At 29.8% G+C, this 27,399-nt stretch overlaps 1 protein-coding gene across 1 annotated transcript in view; it reads left to right on the forward strand.

Annotated features, from left to right (window-relative positions):
* The window catches only part of LOC113371502 (la-related protein 1), a 184,475-nt gene that overhangs the window by 2,444 nt on the left and 154,632 nt on the right, over positions 1–27,399 (forward strand). Inside the window, exon 2 of the mRNA XM_026612125.1 lies at positions 13,873–14,038. Coding sequence (XP_026467910.1) covers positions 13,873–14,038 — 166 coding nt within the window. The remainder of the gene's footprint in view (positions 1–13,872; positions 14,039–27,399) is intronic.

Genomic DNA, 27,399 nt, shown 5'->3' on the forward strand with positions numbered 1-27,399 from the left:
TATCCCTTTAACAAATATTAAAATATGTTCAATAAAATTATATATTAAAAATTATACACTGCGATAGAACAAATTTATTTCCAATAGCTTAATTTATTTTATTGAATTCAAGGGTATTATTTTTAATACTACAATATTTTTAGACATACCTGTAGATGTGGATGTTTAAATGAAAGATTTTTTGTTTATTCACGGCTAAAACATTGATTTTCCAAATTTATCACCATGTATTTATTGTCATAGCATAGATATATGTGTTGAAAATTGAAATCTTTTAAAAAGTATAACAAATTCAGAAAGAATTAATATATAGCATGCGGTCAAGGTACAATATCACCTTGGATTTTTCTACCCAAAATAATTGCTTCAATAATGTTGCCTACAATTTTTATAATTTCGTACCATATTTTAAATGGCTTTTAGTATTTTAATATCTAAATTGCATTTTTCACACTAATAATTCAATATACATTATTACTTAAGTTTATATTTGAAGTGAATTAATTTGTCAAATTTTGTTCACATGTGCTCTATTCAACCTACTATCAACAAAATTATTGCAGTAAATGGAGAGGAAAAAAGCGTACGCCCAGCTAATCTTAATCTAAAGTTCAGAAGTGAAAACGATTTGCATTTCGTCACCACCACCCGCATTAATTGGATTATAACTCTTTTAATTCTGATTTTATCATAACTTGTAATATACTATTTTAAAGATGATTAAATGAGCTACAACTTTCTCCATCATAAATTTTACCGTAACTTCTCTTATTTTGAAACGGCGAAGGGACACTCCGGTTGGACAGCCGCACTCTTTAAACAATTAGAACTCTATCGATATTTGTGTAACAAAAAATAATAAAAAGCAATAATTAGTCTAAAAAATACCTTGAATTTTCATATATATATATATATACTTTTATACGTATTCTTTCAGAGATATTATAATTAGAAATTGTTTTTTTTTTAAATTGATTTTTTTATGAAATCATGAGTTTTTTGAAAATCGTTTGTACTAATGTTATGGTATTTTCTAGAATCCATCACGATCTCTCAAACCAAGTTAATTCTAGATGGAAAACGATTATTTTTAATTTTGGTGGAAATGGCACTCATAAACTATTTGATTTAAATAAAAGAAAAACATTGTATGCGTCTTTTAATTGCATGATAGCTCACTCATTTTACACGCAGAAGTACTTCTTTTAAAGCTTATTTGGAGAACTATAAAAACCCATTTTCATAATTAACTCAATATTGTTCCTAGAACGATATAATAATTTTGTTCATTACATAATTTTCGTTAAAATGTATATTTTTGAAGATATTAGCAAAAAACGATGAAAAACGCAAAAAAACAAATTTTCAGTAGCCAGTAACTTGAAAAGTATTTGCTTTTTGAAAAACATTATTAAACATTTTTCTCTTATAATTAGTTCTTTTATCCACACCCAACGTTATTACACCACTGAAAAGAAATGGCATCCCCCCGGGTACTGCAAAGGAGTCTAAATTGTTTTCACTTTTGAACTTTATATATATATATATATTTTTTTTTTTTTCTCTCTCTATATTTGTCTTTAGTTTTTTCTTTTTATATATTAACTATAGTAGATACACCACTGGGCGTATGTACTAATTTGTAAACAACCAATTGTAAACACTTGTCAGCATTCTCTGCTAAATATAATTATTTTTATAGATTGCAGAATGAAAATAAAATAAAAAAAAAAAACTTTTGAACTTGAGAGTAAGATGAGCCTTATTCCAAAATTCCAAACGAATTGGAAAACAGTAAAAAAAGTTCAGACCCAAAGCGCTCCATTGAGTAGGTAAATATTCCGTACAAAATACCAACCATATGAATTTTTGACATAATGAAACTTCTAAATAATTTTTTGAATAAGTAATTTTTTTGTATTGTGAATTAGTATAGTAAGGCAAAACGACCGCAAATTGAATATTTTTGAGCGCAATCACTTATGGCTCGTCTCATTTGCACGAATCCGTACGGCGAATATGTTCGCGAAGTGCGCAGACAAAATTATTGCAAGCAAAAGCAAACCACGCGTACGTTGAGAACACGATTCGCCGTGCGGATTCTGAGCTGATTTTCGACAATAATAATGTAGACATTACATTTTCTTTATTTTTAATCATGAATTTATTAACTTCCCGCAAGGTAAGTTATTGTAATGGGCCGAAAATCGAAAATAAAAATTTGTACATTTCTCGACGTTTTGAAGGTTTCTGAACATTTTGGCATACCTCAGAAAAAATGGATGTGTGTGTGTGTATGTGTGTGTGTGTGTATGTATGTATGGATACAAATTTACAGTCACTTTTTCGGGCGCACGGATCAACCGATTTGAATGGTTCAAAAAACATTCGATTTTTATTGATAGGGAGAAGAGCTGTTTTTGGCAAAGACAGGTCCAGCCATTTCGGAGATACGGAGCAAAGAGTGCAGATTATAGAAATCGAGTTTTTGAGAGCACGGAGCATCCGATTTGAATGATCCAAAAAACATTCAATTAGTAATGATTGTCAAAAGTGGTTATTAGTTTTTGGCAAAGGTAGGCTTGATGATTTTGGAGATACAGAGCTAAATGTGCAAAAAATGGCAGTTTTTGAAAGAACTAAGCGTCCAATTTGAATGATTCAAAGAACTTTCTGCTTGTTTTAACAAAACAATTGATTTTGGAAAAAAAATGTTTCAAAATTTTTTTTTTCATTTTTTTTTCATTTTTTTTTTATATCGAAAATAATTCAGATTTTAATTGTAATTCTGACTAAAGTTCTAATGTACTTTAAACAAATATTTTTAACTCTGCAATTCAGTTTATATAATTCTTATAAATATTAGACAATGTTACAATATTTATAATAATCTATTTGAAAACATTCAATATTTCTCGAACATTTCGTGACGGTACGGAAAGTTCCATATTTTGTCAATACAATCAAACTGAAAGTCTTTCTATGAAAAACATGGTATAATCCAATCCAAATATTTTTTGGTATTTCGACTTTCATCACTTAGCCCATATTTTATTACAATCAAAAATGAAGACTTCCTATGAAAAACATGGTATAATTCAATCCAAGTCTTTTTTGGCCTTTTGACTTATATATTCAATTACAAATTTCAATTAATCAGATACTGATTACGTTTCAAGTATTTCATCCTTTGATAAATTCATAGCAAATTTTGCCAGTTGATTCTTCAAAATTACTGGAAAATAACCTTTAGTGAATTATATTTTACATTGCATTATAAAATGATTTAATTTAATACAAACTTCCAGAACTGAGGTTTTTTATCTTTTTCAATATGTAGAGTGATTAAATGAAACATGAATGATACCTGACTGTGTCTAAAATGCTTAGATTTTGACATATCGTTTGTAAAGAATTCCTTTAAAATTGTAAGCTTTATAATCAATTTTCAAAATATTCATTCCAGAGAACTTGTAATTTTGTGCATTGACATTTTTACAGGTGTGTTCCAAAGTTATATATTATCAACCAAATCTTCTTATTTAAATTATTGTCTGTTATAACTGGGAATAAGTTATTCGACAAAATGTCCCCTTGGTTCGATTCGAAATTTAGGATAATTTAAAATACCTAAAAACATATTATAATCCAGAAAATGTTTAATTAATACTAATGAGTATAAAATTACACAAATGAATTCCTTCTGGGCTCCGGGTTTGAGAAAAATATGATTAGCAAAAAAAAAAGAGATTTATCTCCAAAAACTATTAGAAACTTTGAGTTTCTAATAACACTTGCGGCCCGTTTGATAACGTTTTTTTATATGAATGAAACTACAAATAAAACTACTTTAAATTGAATTGAACATACTTTCAAAACCATTAGACATTTGACATATGAGCCGCTGTCTATTGCTTCATTTTGGATTGCGCTCCTACATTAAATTTTAAATTGAAAATGTAAATTTTCTATGCGATTTTAAAATAATTTCTCACCTTTTGCACAATCTTGGCATTAGCACGGATTTTTCAAGACCAAGACTGGCCAAATCCGTTCAGCAATTTTAAGGCCTTATAATACCTAACATTTTACCAGGCTCCATTTTTATATATAAGAGGATTTATATATATATATATATATATATATATATATATATCTTATATATAAAATTCTTCTGTAAGTTTATATGAATGGTTAATCATTGGTTAATGAATCTACTTGAAGTTTGTTCGGGAAAATTTCTAGAATTTTCTGATTCATAGAAATATAGTTAGATTGTAGAAATAAATAGAAAAAATTACAAAAAAACGTTTATCATTGTTTGACCTTGAAAATATTTAAGGCATGGTTTGACATTAAAAACAAATGACAACTGTCATTTGCCAAACATTTCTATTCACTTATAGGCTAAGGCAATATTAAAATATAATAAATTCATGATTATATATTATAATTAATTATTATATTATTGTCGAAAAGCAGCTGAGAAGTGCCAAAAATTAAAATGATATAAGATGCAAATAATATAACATGCGTCTGAAAGTCTGCGCATGCGACTGCCGCGCACGGCGAATCGTGTTCTCAACGTACGCGTGGTTTGCTTTTGCTTGCAATAATTTTGTTTGCGCACTTTGCGAACAGATTCGCCGTACGAATTCGTGCACAGGAGACGAGCCATAAGTGATTGCGCTCAAAAATATTCAATTTGCAGTCGTTTTGTCTTACTATACTAAGTCACAATACAAAAAAAAATACTCATTCAAAAAATTATTTAGAACTTTCATTGTGTTAAAAAAATTCATATGGTTGGCATTGGGTACGGAATATTTACTCAATGGAGCGCTTTGGGTCTGAACTTTTTTTTACTGTTTTCCAATTCGTTTGGAATTTTGGAATTAGGCTCATCTTACTCTCAAGTTTGAAAGTGAAAACAATTTCGACTCTTTTGCCGCTACCCGGGGGGATGACATTTCTTTTCAGTAATTTTAGTTTTCTCAAAATAACGTTGGGTATGGATAAAAGAACTAATTATAAGAGAAAAATGTTTAATAATGCTTTCCAAAAAAGCAAATACTTTTCAAGTTACTGGCTACTGAAAATTTGTTTCTTTTTTGCGTTTTTCATCGTTTTTTGCTAATATCTTTAAAAATATACATTTTAACGAAAATCATGTAAAGAACAAAATTATATCAATTAAAATCCTAATAAATCGCTATTTTAAAGTGTTCTAAGAACAATATTAAGTTAATTGAGTTTTTATAGTTCTCAAAATAAGCTTTAAAAGAAGTACTTCTGCGTGTAAAATGAGTGAGCTATCATGCAATTAAAAGACGCATACATTGTTTTTTTTTTATTTAAATCAAATAGTTTATGAGTGCCATTACCACCAAAATTAAAAATTATCGTTTTCCATCTAGAATTAACTTGGTTTAAGAGATCTTGATGGATTCTAGAAAATACCATAACTTTAGTACAAACGATTTTCAAAAAACTCATGATTTCATAAAAAAAATCCATTTAAAAAACAACCCATTTCTCTGAAAGAATACATATAGTATATATATGTTAAAAACAAGAGAAGACTGTCATTTGCCAAACATTTCCATTCACTTATAGGCTAAGACAATATTAAAACATAATATATTTATGATTATGAATAAGAAAAATGTAATGTCGACCTAATTTTTGCCGAAAAGCAGCTGAGATGTCTTAAAAAATAAAATAAAATAAGATTTACAGTCAACATACGTCTGACAGATGATGCAGTCTGCGCATGCGTATGACGATTGTGGACAGTCAGTGATTAAATTTTGACAGATTATTATTTTTATTTTTTAACGATGCAGTCGTTTTGCCTTACTTTACTAAGTCACAATACAAAAAAATTACTTATTCAAAAAATTATTTAGAAGTTTCATTGTGTCAAAAATTCATATGTTTGGCATTGGATACGGAATATTTACTCAAGGCAGTGGAGCGGTTTGAGTCTGATTTTTTCTTACTGTTTTCCAATTTGTTTGGAATTTTGGAATTAGGTTCATCTTACTCTCAAGATCAAAAGTGAAAATAATTTAGCCACTTCCCGGGGGAGGTAACATTTCTTTTCAATGGTGTAATTTTACTTTTTTCAAAATAATGTTGGGTGTCAATAAAAGAACAATTATAAGAGAAAATTGTTTATAATGTTTTTAAAATAGAAATTACTTTACAAGTTGGCTACTGAATTTTTTTTTGCGTTTTTCATCGTTTTTTGCAAATATTTCTAAAAATATACATTTTAACGAAAATCATGTAATGAACAAAATCACATCAATTAAAATCCTAAACAATCGGTGTTTTATAAAGTGTTTTAGAAACAATATTAGGCTAGTTACGAAAATGGGGTTTGATAGTACTCAAAATAAGCTTTAAAATGAGTACTTTTGCGTGTAAAATGAGTGAGCTATCATTCAGATAAAAGACGCATACAATGTTTTTTTTTTCATTTAAATCAAATAGTTTATGAGTGAATTTATTAACTTAAGATAAAGATTAGCCTATTTCCGACACAGGTTTTTTTCTTCTCCATTTACTGCAATAATTTTGTTGATCGTAGGTTGAATAGAGCACATGTGAACAGGATTTGACAAATTAATTCACTTCAAATATGAACATAAATAATAATGTATATTGAATTATTGGTGAGAAAAATGTAATTTAGATATTAAAATACTAAAAGCCAGTTGAAATATGGTACGAAATTATAAAAAGTATAGGCAACATTATTGAAGCAATTATTTTGGGTAAAGAAATCCAAGGTGATATTGTACCTTTACCGCGCATGCTATATATTAATTCTTTCTGAATTTGTTATACTTTTAAAAAAAATTAAATTTTCAACACGTGTATCTATGTTATGATAATAAATAAGTCACAAAGGTAGACGATGATTTTTGTGTGATAAATTTGGAAAATTAATGTTTTAGTCGTGAATAAACAAAAAATCATTCATTTATACATTCACATCTACAGACATAGAACAAATTTATTCCCAATAGCTCAATTTATTTAATTGCATTTAAGGGTTATACAATATTTTTATATATATATATATACGCATGCGCAGACTGCATGAGTGAGTTCTTGAGGGCGATACATCAAACAAAGAAAAGCCAAAGATTTATAAAATAAACTTTATTTCCAAACGTTTCGACATTCAATTTAATGTCATCATCAGTGGATCTAAAAACAGTATGAAAATTAGTATATCTAGGTAATTATAATATATGTGCATTGGTAAAGTAACTATACAATAAGAGAAAAATTAACAAACAGCAACACTTAACAACAAACCAAATATAAAAGATAGGAAAGGTAGTAGAGATTAGAATTAAATAAATAATTAAAAAATATAGGCAAAAATATCTTAAGTACACTCATATAAACCTACGCATATATACATATATATACATACACATATACACACATATACACACATATATATATATATATATATATATATATATACATACATGCACATATACATATACACACACATGCAAACATATAAAACACATATACATATACAGATACAACAATATATACCTATATATGTACACATATACATGTGCGAATATACATATATAATGAATAATTAAAGTGTTAACTGTGGGAATTGAGAACAATCATTTTATTTGAAATAGTTCTACATTCAACATCACTCATATATTGGTGTAAATAGTAATTCAAAAAACAGTAATTATTATTTTTAACTAAGCAGTAAATATTAGTATAAAAAATTGAAAAATTGTAGACATGAGTACAGAACAACGTCTGTCGGGTCAGCTAGTACATATATAAATATACGTATATACATACGAGGTGTGTTCAAAAAGTACCCGGAATTTTTAAATTTCGCGGGTCTGGAGTGTCTGATTGTCAAAATTTTTTTTTATTGTGTTGGTATACATGCCCCTAAAGTATGATGAAATTTTCAGCTATATTCACTGTTTACTTTGTCTGTGGTAGTCGCTAAGTTCGACGTGTTTTTCTGAGCTCGGCGATTTTTACAATGGAAGAATTGAAAAGTCAAAGAATTTGTATTAAATTTTGCGTAAAAAATGAAATAAAGTGTAACAAAGTGTGTGAAATGTTACAAAAAGCCTATGGTGAGTCTGCTATGAAAAAAACAAGTTTCCAAGATGGCCGCGAAGACGTTGAAGATGACGAACGCTCCGGTCGACCCAGCACGTCAACAAACGATGAAAATGTGAAAGAAGTGGAAAAAATGGTTATGAATGATCGCCGAATCACAATTAGAGAAGTTGCTGATGAAGTTGGCATATCAATTGGCTCATGTCATAACATTTTTTCAAATGTTTTGGGCATGAAACGAGTGGCAGCAAAATTCATTCCAAAATTCCTCACTCGTCGTTGCTTGTTCGTAATTTTTTGGCCAAAAACAATACCGTAGTCATGCCCCAACCTCCATATTCACCAGATATGGCTCCGTGTGACTTTTTCCTATTCCCAAAGTTGAAGAGACCCATGAAAGGACGGCGGTTTTCCTCGATTGAAGAAATAAAGGCCGAATCGCTGAGAGTGCTCAAGGACATATCAAAAAGTGAATATCAAGGGTGCTTCGAAAATTGGAAAAAACGCTGGCATAAGTGTATTATATCTGGGGGGGACTACTTTGAAGGGGACCACATTAATGTAGACGAATAAATAAATATTTTTTTGAAAAAACGAAAATTCCGGGTACTTTTTGAACAGACCTCGTATATGCAACGTGCATGCATATTCACAACGACGTACATGTACATGTATGAAACATACATATACTCATACCTATCTATGTAACTATAGCTATACACGTATACACATACATATACGCATAAACATGTATATATACATATATACACATATATATACATGTATATATACATATACATATACATATACACACACATATATATATATATATATATATATATATATATATACATACATACATATATACGCATATATAAATACATGTATACACATATACATATGTATATACATACAAACATACATGTAAATAAGTAATATACATATATATACATATATACATACAAATACATATATATATATATATATATATATATAAACATACAATATATGTAAACTCGTATATATGTAAAGCAAACAAAATATTTATGAAGATGGATAATACATATAAAATACAAGTGGACTTACATTATGTTGGTTGGTTACATATAGAGAAGTGTACACAGCACTAGAGATTGGCACTAACATTTATACAACTAACTTGTCAACACTATGCATTTTTTATAATTTTTTGTATAATGTAAACAGAAAAATGATAGTTTTATTGAACAAAAATGTAAGTAGAATTATGTAATTTCTGCCACGACTTCTGTACTTTGCGAGTACCGAGGCATGTATAAACGCCAACACGTGTTTTGAGAGATTTTTAAGGGTCATTCCAGGATTGTTATGGGCGGGTAGGTAGAAAATGGTCGGAGTTGAAACTAGTAATGTTAGGCTAGGTTTGTATGGTTAGAATTAGGAGAAAAAAATTGGAAATGTTATTTAGTATTACTAGGTAGTTAAACTAATAACTCAAATATCTAAAATAAAATTTTTTTAAGGTTTATTCAAAATTTGCTATGCATGGGTAGGTAAAGCTCGGGTATCAAGGCCGAAGTTAAACTAGGAAGTGTTGGCAAGGTTAGTAAGGTCAGAATTAGTTTTGTTCAGAGGAATTAAATTTGGAAACATTATTTAGTATTACTTGGTAGTTATCGCAGAGTAAGGAGGAATCCGATCTTTTGTTCACCGCGTGATCACATATTGATATGAAACAAGATTCTGCAAAACGTCTCTGAATGGTGTTCCGTTCATGGTAGAGAATACTGGCATTATAAAAGTTAAAGGAGTGTTTGAAATTTTTTATGTGTTCTGTTATCATAGTTTGGTTTTGGTTGGGGTTTTTCGAATTATTGTCGTGTTGTTTGAGTCTTTTTATTAAATTTTGTCCGGTTTCACCTATGTAAGTAGAAGGGCAATCATTGCAATTTACTTTGTACACAATGTTGGAAGTACGTTCTATACTAGTGGGAGATTTCAGGTTTGTGTAGAGGGAATTAAGAGTTAGATCTATGTTGCAGGTTAGTCTGATGTCTACCTTATGAAAAAGTTTTTTCCACACTGGAAAAAGTTCTTTTACGTAAGGTAAACAAACGTTGCCTATATAGTTATTGTCTTTAGAATTTTTTTCTGGGGAAAAAGAAGAATGCATACTGTTGAGGGTTTTAAGTCTGTTGGAGGTGACGGAGTTGATGAGGTGCGGTGGATATGAGTTGTTAATTAAAGTTGTGCGGATGAGGGATAAGTCAGAGGGCCAAAATTGTTTGTCTGAGAGTAGGATGGCATGGTCGACTAAATTAATAATAGTGCCTATCTTCATGCTAGAAGGGTGGTAAGAATGATAATTTAAATACCTACCCGACCAAGTAGGTTTTTGGAACCAATTAGTGATAATTCGATTGTCTGTGGTTTTTATAATTTTTACGTCTAAAAAGCTGATAGAATTTTCTTGTTCTTTTTCAAACGTAAAGGAGAGATGCTCATTAAATGAGTTAAAACTATGAAGTAAGAGTTCGAAATTTTTAACAGGAACACAAGTAAGGATGTCATCAACGTATCTGTAATAAAAATGAAGGTCTAGATTGTAGGAATTAAAAACTTTCAACTCTAAGTGTTGTAAAGCAATTTCTGCGAGTGAAGGGGATATAGGAGAACCCATAGGTGTGCCAAATATTTGAAGGTAAAAATGGTCGTTGAATTCGAAATAAGTATTCGAAACTATGAATTTTATGGACTCGAGAAACCAATGCAGTGATAACGTTGTATGACATGAGATTTCGTCCCATCTAGCAGTGATGGCATCTAAAATTAATTGTAGGGGGACGTTTGTGAATAGGGATACTACGTCAAGACTAACCAATAAGGAGTTATCAGGAATAACGGAATCGCGGAGATTGTTGACAAGTTCAAAGGAGTTTTTTGTAAAGAAACGAGACTTGACTGTGACTGAAGAGAGTATGTTGCTTAGGTATTTGGAGAATTTTGAAAGAGGTGAGTTTAGGTCAGCCACGATAGGTCTGAGAGGAACGTTGTGTTCATGTATTTTAGGAAGTCCGTCGAGTTTGGGGTTGTAAGGGTGAAGGTTTTTAATTGTCAGTGAGATTTGTGGAGTAATTTGTTTGTTAGAGATTAAGTTGTTTACAAATTTATGAAAAGTACGGTTAATTCGGTCAGTGGGATCGGAGTTAATGGGAGAATATGTTTTTGTGTCTGAAATTAATTCGGAGACTTTTTCTAGGTACGTGGTTTTTTCCAAAATGACTGTGATATTCCCCTTGTCGGCCCTCGTAATTAAAATGTTAGGGTTTTCTTTAATAAAAAGTTTGCAAGCTTTAATGTCTCTAAGGATGTCAATATTGTCGATTTTTTTGTGTTAAAAGATTTAATAAACGAGAGAAAATTTTTACAAAAAGCTGAACGGGTATTAGTTTTAATTTCGGGATTTTTTATATTCTGTAAGCTTGACTCTAATCTGCTGAGTACTTTGATAAAATTAAAGTTGTGACAGTTGTTAGGAATAGCAAAATTTGGGCCTAGTGCAAAAATATAGAGTAGTCTATCAGGTATATGGATATTAGATAGATTTTTTAGCCATTTATTGGTAAGAGATTCGTTCAGGATGATTTTTGACGAGTTCATTTTTGATTCGTGTAATTTATTGAATTTTTTAATATATGAGGTTTTGGATTTGTTGTAGTTCTTTTTAATACGAATGGATTCAAATTCAGAGAAGCTCTCCAGGATCTCGGTTTCAACAGAATACGATAAAAAGACTCAAACAACACGACAATAATTCGAAAAACCCCAACCAAAACCAAACTATGATAACAGAACACATAAAAAATTTCAAACACTCCTTTAACTTTTATAATGCCAGTATTCTCTACCATGAACGGAACACCATTCAGAGACGTTTTGCAGAATCTTGTTTCATATCAATATGTGATCACGCGGTGAACAAAAGATCGGATTCCTCTTTACTCTGCGATAACTACCAAGTAATACTAAATAATGTTTCCAAATTTATCTCCTCTGAACAAAACTAATTCTGACCTTACTAACCTTGCCAACACTTCCTAGTTTAACTTCGGCCTTGATACCCGAGCTTTACCTACCCATGCATAGCAAATTTTGAATAAACCTTAAAAAATTTTTATTTTAGATATTTGAGTTATTAGTTTAACTACCTAGTAATACTAAATAACATTTCCAATTTTTTTCTCCTAATTCTAACCATACAAACCTAGCCTAACATTACTAGTTTCAACTCCGACCATTTTCTACCTACCCGCCCATAACAATCCTGGAATGACCCTTAAAAATCTCTCAAAACACGTGTTGGCGTTTATACATGCCTTGGTACTCGCAAAGTACAGAAGTCGTGGCAGAAATTACATAATTCTACTTACATTTTTGTTCAATAAAACTATCATTTTTCTGTTTACATTATACAAAAAATTATAAAAAATGCATAGTGTTGACAAGTTAGTTGTATAAATGTTAGTGCCAATCTCTAGTGCTGTGTACACTTCTCTATATGTAACCAACCAACATAATGTAAGTCCACTTGTATTTTATATGTATTATCCATCTTCATAAATATTTTGTTTGCTTTACATATATACGAGTTTACATATATTGTATGTTTATATATATATATATATATATATATATGTATTTGTATGTATATATGTATATATATGTATATTACTTATTTACATGTATGTTTGTATGTATATACATATGTATATGTGTATACATGTATTTGTATATGCGTATATATGTATGTATATATATATATATATATATATATATATATATATATATATGTGAGCATTTATTTACATATGTATATATATGTATTGTGTATATATATATATATATTTGTGAGCATTTATTTACATATGTATATATATATGTATTGTATATATATATATATATATATATATATATGTGTGTATATGTATATGTATATATACATGTATATATATGTGTATATATGAGTGTGTGTATATATGTATATATACATGTTTATGCGTATATGTATGTGTATACGTGTATAGCTATAGTTACATAGATAGGTATGAGTATATGTATGTTTCATACATGTACATGTACGTCGTTGTGAATATGCATGCACGTTGCATATATGTATATACGTATATTTATATATGTATAGTCGCACATGTATATGTGTACATATATAGGTATATATTGTTGTATCTGTATATGTATATGTGTTTTATATGTTCGCATGTGTGTGTATATGTATATGTGCATGTATGTATATATATATATATATATATATATATATATATGTATATATGCGTAGGTTTATATGAGTGTACTTAGATATTTTTGCCTATATTTTTTAATTATTTATTTAATTCTAATCTCTACTACCTTTCCTATCTTTTATATTTGGTTTGTTGTTAAGTGTTGCTGTTTGTTAATTTTTCTCTTATTGTACAGTTACTTTACCAATTCACATATATTATAATTACCTAGATATACTAATTTTCATACTGTTTTTAGATCCACTGATGATGACATTAAATTGAATGTCGAAACGTTTGGAAATAAAGATTATTTTATAAATCTTTGGCTTTTCTTTGTTTGATGTATCGCCCTCAAGAACTCACTCACATATTTCAACATCAAAATTAACTACTAATTCATATATATATATATATATATATATATATATATATATATATATATATACACTATTTTGTTTAGGTTCATTCATCTCAAACTGCAAATTGCTTATCCAAGGGCCATTCAGAAGGCAAGTCTCCCCGTGACGGCGCAGAGAAATTTGAAGATATTGACGAAAATAAACAAAACAATACCGCCAATACTAAAACTGTACGAAATCAAGCGGATCCTGTGAAAAGACTAAGAGGTTAGTTTCATCATTAAGTATGCATTATATATTTTCCAATGGTTTTTATGATGTTTAAATGCTTATTCAATTAATTTTACTTTCAATTTCAATTAGTTTGGTTTTAAAATTCAAAAGATTAAAATTAATTTATTTTACAATTTTTAGGTTTAATTAACTTCCCGTAGGGTAAGTTATAGTAATCGCAAAAAAATCGAAATCTTACGTTTCAGTGGTTTCTGAACATTGTGCGGATACAAATTTTCGTCGATGATTTTGGGAACACGGTTCAACCGATTTCAATTATTCAAAAATCATTCGATTGCTGTCGATAAGGAGACGTGATGATTAGTTTTTGGCATAGGCAGGTGTAGCCGTTTCGAAGATACGGGGCAAAAAGTGCCACAAACGGTAACTCAGTTTTTAAGAGCACGGAGCGTTCGATTTAAATAATTCAAAAAACATTTTACTTGTATTGACAAGATTGAAGAACTGATTAAATATTCATGAAGGGGCAGGTCTAGCGGTTTCGGAGATCCAGTGAAAATAGTAAAAAATGCCGTTTGGCGATCAAAAATGATCATTAGACATATGCACATCAAATTATTAGATATTTTATAGAGATTTTAACAATAAGTATAAATTTTGTTTACATTTTTATGGGTTCCGTACCAATGTTTATCAGTTAGACGGCGACGCGGCACTTACGCGCTTCGATATTTCATCTCTATGCAGTTAAAGCAGTTTTTGAAGAAAAGTTTTTCAAAAAGTCTTTTTTTCTAAAAAAGTATTTTTTGTCAAAAATTTATAGTTTCTTAAAAATCTCATTTTTTCAAAGTAATTTTTTTAAAAAAATGTTAATCCTTAAGGCACGATGCCATGCGCCACACTAGTTCAATTTATTTATTTGAATGCTATTTTTAGAAGCATTGTATTTTCTAAGTCCGATATTTTACGCGGTCCTTATCCACCACATACGACATATGTCTATGGCGATATATCGTACAAAGTTGTTTATTATAGGTAAGACTGTATGAAATTTTTGAACACTTCTTTGTACGATTTCTTTTATACGTCCCAAAAATCGGGACGGTATCGAATAGATAGTGTCGATACCTTTTTCGTGTCGCTAGTCGTTAGTTCAATTTGTGACTTATTGTGGATATCTAGAGGTACATAAAATAAAATAAATAATTCTAAGTAATATATTTATATTAATACATATATATTTACTCATTTTTATAAGCATTTATTTTGTTTTAAAACATTTTGTACAAAACTTTTTTGAGGTTATGTATACAATTTGTTCTTGTGGAAGTAGAATAGATAACAAATTAAATTGTAATATGCTTATTTTTGTTAATACATCAATATATGTATAATATTAATTCAAAGTTATTAATAGCGACATGAAAAAAGTATAGATACTTTCTATTCGATACCGTGTTCCTACCCAAAAACCGCACAAAAGCAGAATCTACTGTATAATAGGATGACACAACAAAGTTCATGTTGCCGTTCGCTACAAACTAACCACCACTTGTCCCCATCATTACGAATTGAATGTTTTTTAGATCATTTAAATCGATGCTCAGTTCTTTCAAACGGCTGGACCTGCCTTTGCCAAAAAATAATCAGCACATCTCTCAATCCATAAGAATCGAATGTTTTTTGAACCATTCAAATCGGTTGATACATGCGTACGAAAACGTGAACGAAAAAATGCGGTTTCCGCACACACCCACATCCATTTTTTCTGAGGTATGCCAAAATGTTCAGAAACCTTCAAATCATGAAGATATGCAAAAATTGTCATTTTTGTTTTTTGGCCCGTTACTATAACTACCCTACAGTAAGTTAAAAAATCTTTGTTTGTGTTGACCAAACGATTGCTTTTGAAAAAAAAAATTATTTTCCAAAAAAAAATTTCTTGAATATCGAAAATAATTTGGATTGTAATTCTAATTCTAGCTAAAGTTCTAAAGCTCACTTATATACTTCAAATAAATAATTTTTACTTTGCAAGTCAGTTGCAAAAAATTCGATTAGCTAATTTTATATTTTCTCGACGTTGCAAGCCATTCTGAATCGAGTAGGACTAAATTTGGAGTGAACAGATTTTTTTTACCATAAATAGACGTTTTCTCAAAAAAACGGCTGGACCGATTTTATGAAAACCATTCGATGTATCTCGATGAGGACTAGCGTTTATCAGTTTTGCGCGACAATCGGTCGAGCTGTTTCTTTGTAAATTGCAGAAAAGTGAAACCATTCAAACCCAGTCAAATTAAAGCTAAAAAAGCCGTCAGTTGGGAATAATTCGCATAGAGCTGAAATTTGGTACAGATGTTAAATAGGCCATTACTAATAAAATGTCAAAAGTCCCCATCGATCGGACATCTGCGATTTTTTATATTTAAGGTCAAAGGTGCAAAATTCTAGTTTTTTTCCATTTTCTGCTGAAACCATAAGAAATTTTAAAAAAATATGTTAGATAGGTTCTCTCTAACGATATTGTTACTTGTATTCCAAAAGAAGATATTAGCACCGTTACCGATAATTTTAACAATTTCAATAAAAAACTACAGTTTACTGTGGAATTAGAGACAATGAATTTGGTTAGCATTCTAAAAATCAGACTAATGCGTACAAATGACCACCGACTAATAACTAACTGGTACCGGAAACCAACTAGCTCCAGACGATACATAAATTGCCACTTATACCACCCTCTTAAAATGAAAATAGCAACAATAATAAACTTAACAATAAAAAATACCAATAAACAATTCTGGAACATAGTAATAAGCAAATTAAAAAATAACTCTTACCCTTAAAACATTATTAACTCAGTAATAAATAACAGACGCAATTACCTTTTTAACAAACATAACGAACCTCAACGACCATAATAACCGTTTGGACCTAGAGTCATATTCCGGTGTTATATTTGTTTACCGTATGTAAAAGATTTTTATTTTTGTGGAGAAAGATGCTTCAACAATGTGGCCTTCTAATTGGTATGTAATTGCGATACAACCCTTACTTTCATTTTTACACAAATTAATGGACCGATTTCCCCACACAACAGACTAATGTTATGGCAAGGCTATGTTATGAAGAAGTTTCATAAAACAAATTTGATAAAAGCTATATGGTTGCAGTACAGTCAGGCGGTTTTTCTCACATAGAAACCGAACAAATGATAAAAAAACGATATTAGATAACAGGATTCAGCTTCATAACATACGAGTGGCATTGCAGTTTATGCACAGCAAATATATGACATTTTGACAGTATTCAGTATGATTCAGTAGCATAATGTGTGAAATTTGGAGCGTAACATGGCCTTGCCATAACATTGGCCTGTTGTGCGGCAGAATCGACTCATAAATCTAAGCTTAATTCTGACCGCTTCAGGAACTTAGTATATTAGATAAATTGCCCTAAGTGCTTACTTTTTTATATTGGAGAAACTAGCCAAAACCTGAGTAAACACCCTTATCAACACAAAAATAACTACAAAAATACCAAACAATTCAAGACTATGTTAACTGAACATATAAATAATTTAAACCATAACGAAACCTTAACGATTTAAGATTTTTTAACCCAAAATTTTTACATTTTGAAGCGAACATAATTAAAAGAATATAGAAGCATAACGACAGGGTCATAAACAAACGATTTGACAACATGGCCCTGAGCGAAACAAACACACGGTTTCTAAATAGCGTTTCAAAATTTCTTATAAAATGACAAGACCCCATCGTTTGTTTTTCATTTCTCGTAAAATTTGAACATGTGTTAAAAACTGCTTAAAAAACTGATATTTCTATCCTAGACTTCGAATAGTCAATACATAGTTCCAACAACTTATTAAAAGTTATTCATGTTTATTTTTGCGGTTTATATCTTACAAGCTGACCCGGCAAATGTTATTTTGCTAAGTAAGGTATTTTTTAAACAATTTCTAGAGAATCAATAAAATTAATTATTTATTTTATGTGTGTAAGGATGTGTTGTTTGAATGCTATATACAATGAGGTATTATAAAAACAATAAACCCCATTAGTTTGTCTATATTTTTACAATCAAACTGGAAGTTTTATACACCTTCTATAGAAAACATGGCCAAAATCCATGTGATCTTTCGACTTATTGATTACGTTTCAAGTTTTCCAGATTCTTTTTTATTTTGTGTATAATTGTAAATAATACTACTGCTTATACAAAATTTCTGCGAGGAGAGATAGAATATGTATTACGTATTTCTTCTTTGACCTGCTTGAAAAGTTTCAAGTAACATTCGATCAATTAAAGTAAATTTAATAAAAAGTACATGTGTAAAGCGGGACGGGGCACAAAGGTTCAATTTGACTTTGAGCAACTATAAATTATATTTTGAAAACGAAACCAATTATATCACAACAAATAACACATTTCTAACGAACAACTGACTACGTTCAGTAAAACTGCCAGCTACTTCATCTTTGTAGAAGCGTGCTTTTTTGCTGTATTTCAAAAATTTGTTATCTAGACCTTTTTACCTTGTAGGCGGGGTTAATTTCTTATTTTAAATTTAAAGGTATTTTGCAAAATAATTACATTTTTAACTAATGCCAAAAAACTACCAACGGAAGAAGATATTTTTATTATGCATTTTTATAGATTACCATTTATCTCCTGATAGCAAAGTCATAAGTTCAAGATTATAGCTGGTTATACATCTTTTTTCCTCCACTCTCAAATACCATTTGTTGAACAATGCTTAACTTTACTGGTTTTTGACGCATCGATGGTGTACCTTTTTGACCCCGGACCTTCATATATTACTATCCATTCTTCGATAAATTTTGGTAAATTATAACTGGGAATAAGTTATTCGACAAAATATCCTTTTAATCGATTCCAAATTTAGGTTCTGATTTTAAATAACATAAATAAAAAAATATATTCTAGAAAATGTTTTATAAATACCAATGGGTATATAATTATACAAATGTGTTCTTTCAGAGCACCGTGTTGGAGATAATATGATTGGATGATAACATGATTTGCGAAAAGAGAGTGCTGTAACGCCAAAGAGTGCAATTTTATATTAACATTTCAAAAAAGTTGATATTTTGAGTTTCTAATAATACTTGCGGCCAGCTTAATAACGTTTTTGTGTATAAATAAAACTACAAACAATACTACTTACTACAATTTAATCATAATTTAATAATATTCACCTATTAAATGTAATTCAACATCATCTGTCAAAAACATTTGACATTTGACGTATTAGCCGCTGTCAATTGTTTTTTTAACTTCCCGAAGAAGTTTATGTTTTCATAAAAAAATCCGATTCGCTAATTTTATGTTTTCTCGACGTTTCAAGCCATTCTGAATCGAATGAGACCAAATTTGGAAAAAGTATGTGTGTGTGTGTGCGTGTATGTATGTGAACAGATTTTTTTCCGAAAATCGACGTTTTCTCAAAAACGGTTGGACCGATTTCAAAAATTTAAAAGCCATTCGATGTATTTCGATGAGGACTAGCGTTTCTGTGTTTTGTGTGACAATCGGCCGAGCCGTTTCTTTGTAAATCGCAGAAAAGTGAAAAAAATTTCGTTCACATTTTAGCCCGCAATTCTTAATCGATTTTGAAAATTCAAAAACCGTTCGAAAGATATTGGTTGGGAATCGTGCTGATAAGTATTTGGTAAAGATCGGCCGGGCCGTTTTCTTGTAATAAAGTTTTTTTTAAAAAAATCGACGATTTTTATTATTTTTTTGACGATAGATACTATAGTCTTCTAGATCATACTAAAATATTACAGCCCTACGACAACTCGTTTACTTTAAAAATTCATCAAAGTTTGCAAAAATTTGTATCGTTCTTTTGGCATTTATCAAAATTAGACCATTGATCGACGTTTTCTCAAAACGCCTGAATCGATTTCAGAAATTTAAAAGCCATTTGATGTATCTCAATGAGGACTATCGTTTGCAGGTATGTGAGACGATCTGCCAAACCGTTTCTTTGTATTTTGGAAAAAAGTTTTAAACTCTTCGTCCACATTTAAGCTCAAACTGCCGAATCGATTTTAAAAAATCAAAAACTGTTCGAAAGATATTAGTTGGGAATGATACTGATTAGTTTTAGGTGAAAATCTACCGAGTCGTTTTCTTGTAATTAACTGTTAAAAAAAATTTTAAGCCGATTTTTATGGAACTTTTTTTGGCGATATATATCACGGTATACAACTTATTGAAATATTACGCCCTTACGACAAGTAGTTTATTTTAAAAAAATCACCAAATTTTAAGAAAATGAGTAGTTTTTTTTGACGTTTGTTAAAATTAAAATTAGACGAATTACTCGGTATAACGACAGAGTACTTGGTCTTAATGAATATAATAAACCATTAAAGTCATAAGGAAACTGGTTCAATTATAAAAATTATTAATCTTTGAAATTTTGCTTTTAGAAAACACTCCGCGTTAACGTGTTTGTTCGTTTTCAATTAGGTGTAATAAATCCACTCGGAATACTTTTAATGGATCATAAGTTAATTTATTTTTTATTGATTAAGTCGACTATTTAATCAAATCGGGAAGCTCATGTAACTTGCCTCAAGGCAAAATACCAAACCAACTAGTTTAAATTACGCTTCTACTAATTTAATTTTGGTCATAACTGACATACATTCAGATAGAATGTGTCGTCGTTGTAAGGACCATTTACTAGACGCGTAGGCCAACACATCGTACACGAAGCCAGACACTCAAAATTTCTAAAATAAAGCCGAGATAGCTTTATACAAATGTCGATTATATTAACACACTTTCGGCGGATAGGATTTCGGGCTAACTTACACCCGTAGCGGGGTTTTTACAACGGTGCGAATGCGTAAGCATGGCATGAAGGGGGTATTCTACTGTAGAGGTATGAATTTCGCCTGGTTTTTGAAGCGCTGTATAAAGGAAACAAATAATATTTTTACCATCGATTTTTTTATCATTTGTTTGTTGATATTTTATTATTACACAAAAAAATTATTAGAAAAAAAAAATTAAAATTCACAAAGTTATGAGCAGTCAAAGTGGGGGCTCAAAAAAAAGAGGGTGTCCTGGCGTGCATGATTCCAACCCTCCTGGTGATTTGAAACATAAAAAATAAATGGATTCTTAATTATTATGGATGCCGCTATCGTATGAACCTTGGATATGTTAAAAGAAAAAAATTTGTTTGAATGGCGGCAGTTTGAAAAAAAAAATTTGTTTTTTCATGTTTTTTTAACAATTCCGAATTTTTAAAAAATACTAAATGAAAAGTTATAGTTTTGGGCAAGGTCCATACGATAAAGAGATGTATAGAGAAGATCCTCTCCAAAGGGTCTGGGCGTGTTTCCATACAGAATTGGCCCCACCCTGGTATTTAAATTATTTTGATGCCATTTTATAGGTATTTTCGAGAAAATTCGATATACCAAATTTCAAATCCGTAGCTCATCATTTGGCCGAGATATCAGTGAAAACATGTGAAAGTGGCCCCTTTTTTCAAACTCACTTTTTGTCGGAAATATGAGAGATATCGAAAAACTGTTTACGTCATTCTATTTGTACTGATTTTGTCTATATTATGTATAATGAATAATGTTAAAAAATTGTCATTTACTGGATAAAAAGTTGAAAAGAAGTTTTTATTTGAAATTTTCGACCAGTACGGTTAATTTGACTACTTTCTAGATAGCATCATTTTAAAGCCTGTATATTTTACTTTTATTATCCAAAATTATATTTAAATCGAAGTGGAACTTTTTATAAAAAGTTGAAAAAACCGAAGGTAGTACAAGCGGAACCCGTAGAATATCCGTGTAAGTAGCGTCTCTCAATAGCAAACCAGTGAACATTGCGCTTGTCGCGCATCGGAACATATTCTATATAAAGGTAATACTTATTTAAAAAATAAAACTAGATATATACATTTATGTCTTTTATATTCATATATTTATGTATATAATTATTGTGGTTATACATTTATATACAATGTTTTTTTTGTTTTGAAATTATACCTAAAACTTTATTTGCTTTTTATATTTTATATTTTATATTTTATATTGTTATTGCATATTATTTTATAACGATAGAATCATAATATTACCATAGTAATATGAAAGTTAAGTTACGAAGTTATTAAGACACTTTTAATCGTAGTCGCTATCATTGTTAATAGAAACTGTAGTTCTTTCTGTTATAAATATTATGTCTTTTATATATATATTTTGTGTATACAAAATAATGATGCATTCAACCATTCACTCACAATAAAAACTAAATATACAATTATTCTTTGAATAACAATTGGAATATTGACATAAAAATACGTTTTTACTCTGTCATATCTTTATCGATACTGCAATAATACAAAGATATAAGAATATAATATAAAAAATTCTTAGTAATTTGAAATGCTCTAGCTTTGTTACTTAATTTTATTTTAAAAAATGCATCAGTTTGTGTTTAAGCTGCTTCCAGTATAGTTACTTCAAGGATTTATGATATATCAGAAAATATAATGTTTCGGTAATTACTATCATAGATTTCACAGTTATTTTATTTTAGTTGTTTGCTGTTTTGTGTTCTATGTGAAATCTGTATTTAGATTTTTTCTGATTCAAATCCATTGTTATTTTAGTGAGAGCTTTGGTGGTTTAGTGGGTATTTTAGTAATTTCATAATTATAAACTTAATAGAAACAATTATGCCGAAAAATTGCAAAATCTGCAATAAACAAGTGTTTAAAAATCGTAGTCAAAAAAAACATTGTAAGCGAAGATGATGCACAATTGTACAGTAGTTCTACAGGGAAAACATTTGTTATTGGTGACATTTTGTGTGCTGTGTGTAGACTAATTCCTTATAGAAACTCTAGTGGCGTATGCAATATTATTAATTTATCGGATAGTACAAGTGGTAACTGCTTCGGTAATAAATCTTGTAGTGAATACGAATGTGATATACATGCAAAAACTGATACATATGTTGAATTTTGCATTAATCGAATTGCATCGACTCATCGACACTGTTCAATTTGTAATATGTATTTCTATCGTTATAAAATAATATACAGTAACAATATAAAATATAAAATATAAAAAGCAAATAAAGTTTTGGGTATAATTTCAAAACAAAAAAACATTGTATATAAATGTATAACCACAATAATTATATACATAAATATATGAGTATAAAAGACATAAATGTATATATCTAGTTTTATTTTTTAAATAAGTATTACCTTTATATAGAATATGTTCCGATGCGCGACAAACGCAATGTTCACTGGTTTGCTATTGAGAGACGCTACTTACACGGATATTCTACGGGTTCCGCGTGTACTACCTTCGGTTTTTTCAACTTTTTATAAAAAGTTCCACTTCGATTTAAATATAATTTTGGATAATAAAAGTAAAATATACAGGCTTTAAAATGATGCTATTTAGAAAATAGTCAAATTAACCGTACTGGTCGAAAATTTCAAATAAAAACTTCTTTTCAACTTTTCATCCAGTAAATGACAATTTTTTAACATTATTCATTATACATAATATAGACAAAATCAGTGCAAATAGAATGACGTAAACAGTTTTTCGATATCTCTCATATTTCCGACAAAAAGTGAGTTTGAAAAAAGGGGCCACTTTCACATGTTTTCACTGATATCTCGGCCAAATGATGAGCTACGGATTTGAAATTTGGCATATAGAATTTTCTCGAAAATACTTATAAAATGGCATCAAAATAATTTAAATACCAGGGTGGGGCCAATTCTGTATGGAAACACGCCCATACCCTTTGAAGTAAATCGGTTCATTAGAACTCGAGATATTGTTACCGCCAGCTCGAAAAAAGTAGTTCCGAGAAAAACGCGTTCAAAGTTTTGAGACAAGTCGGACCCGAACCGAGGCCACGTCACTAAAACGGCTATAACTCAGGAAATTATAGTAATTTTGAAAAATCCTTTTAATGACATATTTTTGAATAACTAAACTTTGATAATATGAAAAAAATTTTTTTTCGATTTTTTCAAAATTCTACAGTAGAATACCCCCTGAAAGCACAGTCTTTTACTTACAATACTTACTGCCTAAATTCATACGCAGTAGTAAATTATATAGGTAATAATATTAAGTTATTATGTGGTAAAACTACCAATACTGAAGATACATATTATGTTTAGGCAATGAAATGAAAAATCTAATTAATTCTAAAAATTTCTTCCGAATCACTTGATGAAATTGGCATATAACTCTATTCCGTTTAGTACGAAACAAGTCATCATTGTCACTATCACTATTACTATCGAAGTCATGAAGATTTCCAATATCTGATACTTCAGAAAATTGTCAGCATATACTTCACTATCGCAATCAGAATCCATGATAAATAATAAAAATTGATTTAAATGAATGCAAAAATATAGAATAAAATGTTGAAACGTTTAGTGACAAAAGACTTCTAAATAAAATGCCTATTTTAAATATATATACGAGGTCTGTTCAAAAAGTACCCGGAATTTTCGTTTTTTCAAAAAAATATTTATTTATTCGTCTACATTAATGTGGTCCCCTTCAAAGTAGTCCCCCCCAGATATAATACACTTATGCCAGCGTTTTTTCCAATTTTCGAAGCACCCTTGATATTCACTTTTTGATATGTCCTTGAGCACTCTCAGCGATTCGGCCTTTATTTCTTCAATCGAGAAAAACCGCCGTCCTTTCATGGGTCTCTTCAACTTTGGTAATAGGAAAAAGTCACACGGAGCCATATCTGGTGAATATGGAGGTTGGGGCATGACTACGGTATTGTTTTTGGCCAAAAAATTACGAACAAGCAACGACGAGTGAGGAATTTTGGAATGAATTTTGCTGCCACTCGTTTCATGCCCAAAACATTTGAAAAAATGTTATGACATGAGCCAATTGATATGCCAACTTCATCAGCAACTTCTCTAATTGTGATTCGGCGATCATTCATAATCATTTTTTCCACTTCTTTCACATTTTCATCGTTTGTTGACGTGCTGGGTCGACCGGAGCGTTCGTCATCTTCAACGTCTTCGCGGCCATCTTGGAAACTTGTTTTTTTCATAGCAGACTCACCATAGGCTTTTTGTAACATTTCACACACTTTGTTACACTTTATTTCATTTTTTACGCAAAATTTAATACAAATTCTTTGACTTTTCAATTCTTCCATTGTAAAAATCGCCGAGCTCAGAAAAACACGTCGAACTTAGCGACTACCACAGACAAAGTAAACAGTGAATATAGCTGAAAATTTCATCATACTTTAGGGGCATGTATACCAACACAATAAAAAAAAAATTTTGACAATCAGACACTCCAGACCCGCGAAATTTAAAAATTCCGGGTACTTTTTGAACACACCTCGTATATATATATATATATATATATATATATATATATATATATATATATATATACTTGAGGATTTATTTAGGTAATAGGAAGTAACAGGTTATTAAATTCCGTTGAATTCTTTCAAATAAAAAAAAATGGATAATAAAATACGAGAAATATGATGTCGTACATTTTCAAATTACCTGTAATCCCAGCACAATTGAAAAACATTGCAAAAAATTCGTCATTCAACAGTAAATTAATGAATTGGTTTTATTACTCGCCGGATACAGTATTTGATAAAATTACCTGTTGCTTACCAGATACGTAAATTAGACAAAGTAATTCCATTCTCCAATTATGTATAAAGTGCCTATATCACTTATAATCATACTATATACAATCTAGAGTTATACGTTAAAAATTCGATTGTTTGTAATATTGTACGAAATTAATTTTTATAGTGTATAAATTAGTGACAAACCTGATAGTTAATTACATAAATAAAAATATGGTTTTATAAGCTACGTTTGATTATTTGTAAAAATGTAATAGCTTATTTTTAACATTGTATTTGAAAATTAAATTATATGAATTATTGAAACGCGATAAATATAAAGATAATAGCAAAACTAGTTGGTATTGGTATTTTGCCTTGAGGCAAGTTACATGAACTTCCCGAAATGTGTAAATAATCGACTTAATCAATAAAAAATAAATTTAATTTATGAGTGATTATAAGTATTCCAAGTGGATTTATTATACATCATTGAAAACGAAAGAACACTTCGATTAGGAGTAGTTTCTAAAAGCAAATTTTCAAAAATCAATAATTTTTATAATTGAACTAGTTTCCGTAGGACTTCAATGGTTTAGTATGTTCATTAAGACCAAGTACACTATCGTTATACCAAGTAAATCGTCTAATTTTAATTTTAACTCACGTCAAAAAAACAACTCATTTTCTCAAACTTTGATGAATTTTTAAAATTAAACTACTTGTCGTAAGGCCGTAATATTACAGTAAGTGGTATAAGACCATGATATATATCGCTAAAAAAAATTCCCTAAAAATCGGCTTAAATTTTTTTTTCAACAATTAATTACAAGGAAACGGCTCGGTAGATTCTCACCTAAAACTAATCAGTACCATTTCCAACTAATATCTTTCTAACAGTTATTGATCTTTGAAAATCGGTTCGGTAGGATGAGCTTAAATGTGGACGAAAAGTTTAACACTTTTTTTTCAAATTACAAAGAAACGGCTTGGCAGATCGTTGCACAAAACTGACAAACGATAGTCCTCACCGAAATACATCAAATGGCTTTTAAATTTCTGAAAATGTCGAAAAATTTTTTAACACTTTATTACAAGAAAACGGCCCGGCCGATCTTTACCAAAAACTAATCAGAACGATTCCCAATCAATATCTTTCGAACGGTTTTTGAATTTTCATAATCGGTTCAGAATTGCGGGCTAAAACGTGCACGAACAATTTTTCACTATTCTGCTATTTATAAAGAAACGTCTCGGCCGATCGTCCCACAAAACTGACAAACGATAGTCCTCATCGAGATACATCGAATGGCTTTTAAATTTTTGAAATCGGCCCAGCCGTTTTCGAGAAAACGTCGATTTGCGGCAAAAAATCTGTTCACACACACGCACACAACACACACATACTTTTTTCCAAATTTGGTCTCATTCGATTCAGAATGGCTTGAAACGTCGAGAAAACATAAAATTAGCGATTCGGATTTTTTTGATGAAAACATAAACTTCTCCTTCGGGAAGTTAAAAAAAATATATAAATGATAATATAGTATTAAAAGAAATAGTATGTTTACCAAAAATGCTGACGTAAAACATATTGTCTTTAATAAAATACCATATATTTATGTAATATATACGTATTTACGTATAGAAAATAATTATAAAGAATAAATTATAATTTTATTATAGTTTTA

Source organism: Ctenocephalides felis, unplaced genomic scaffold (genome assembly GCF_003426905.1).
Source record: "Ctenocephalides felis isolate EL2017-DRISC unplaced genomic scaffold, ASM342690v1 CF-g0.4_SCAFFOLD_01492, whole genome shotgun sequence".
Classification (NCBI taxonomy): Eukaryota; Metazoa; Arthropoda; class Insecta; order Siphonaptera; family Pulicidae; genus Ctenocephalides; species Ctenocephalides felis.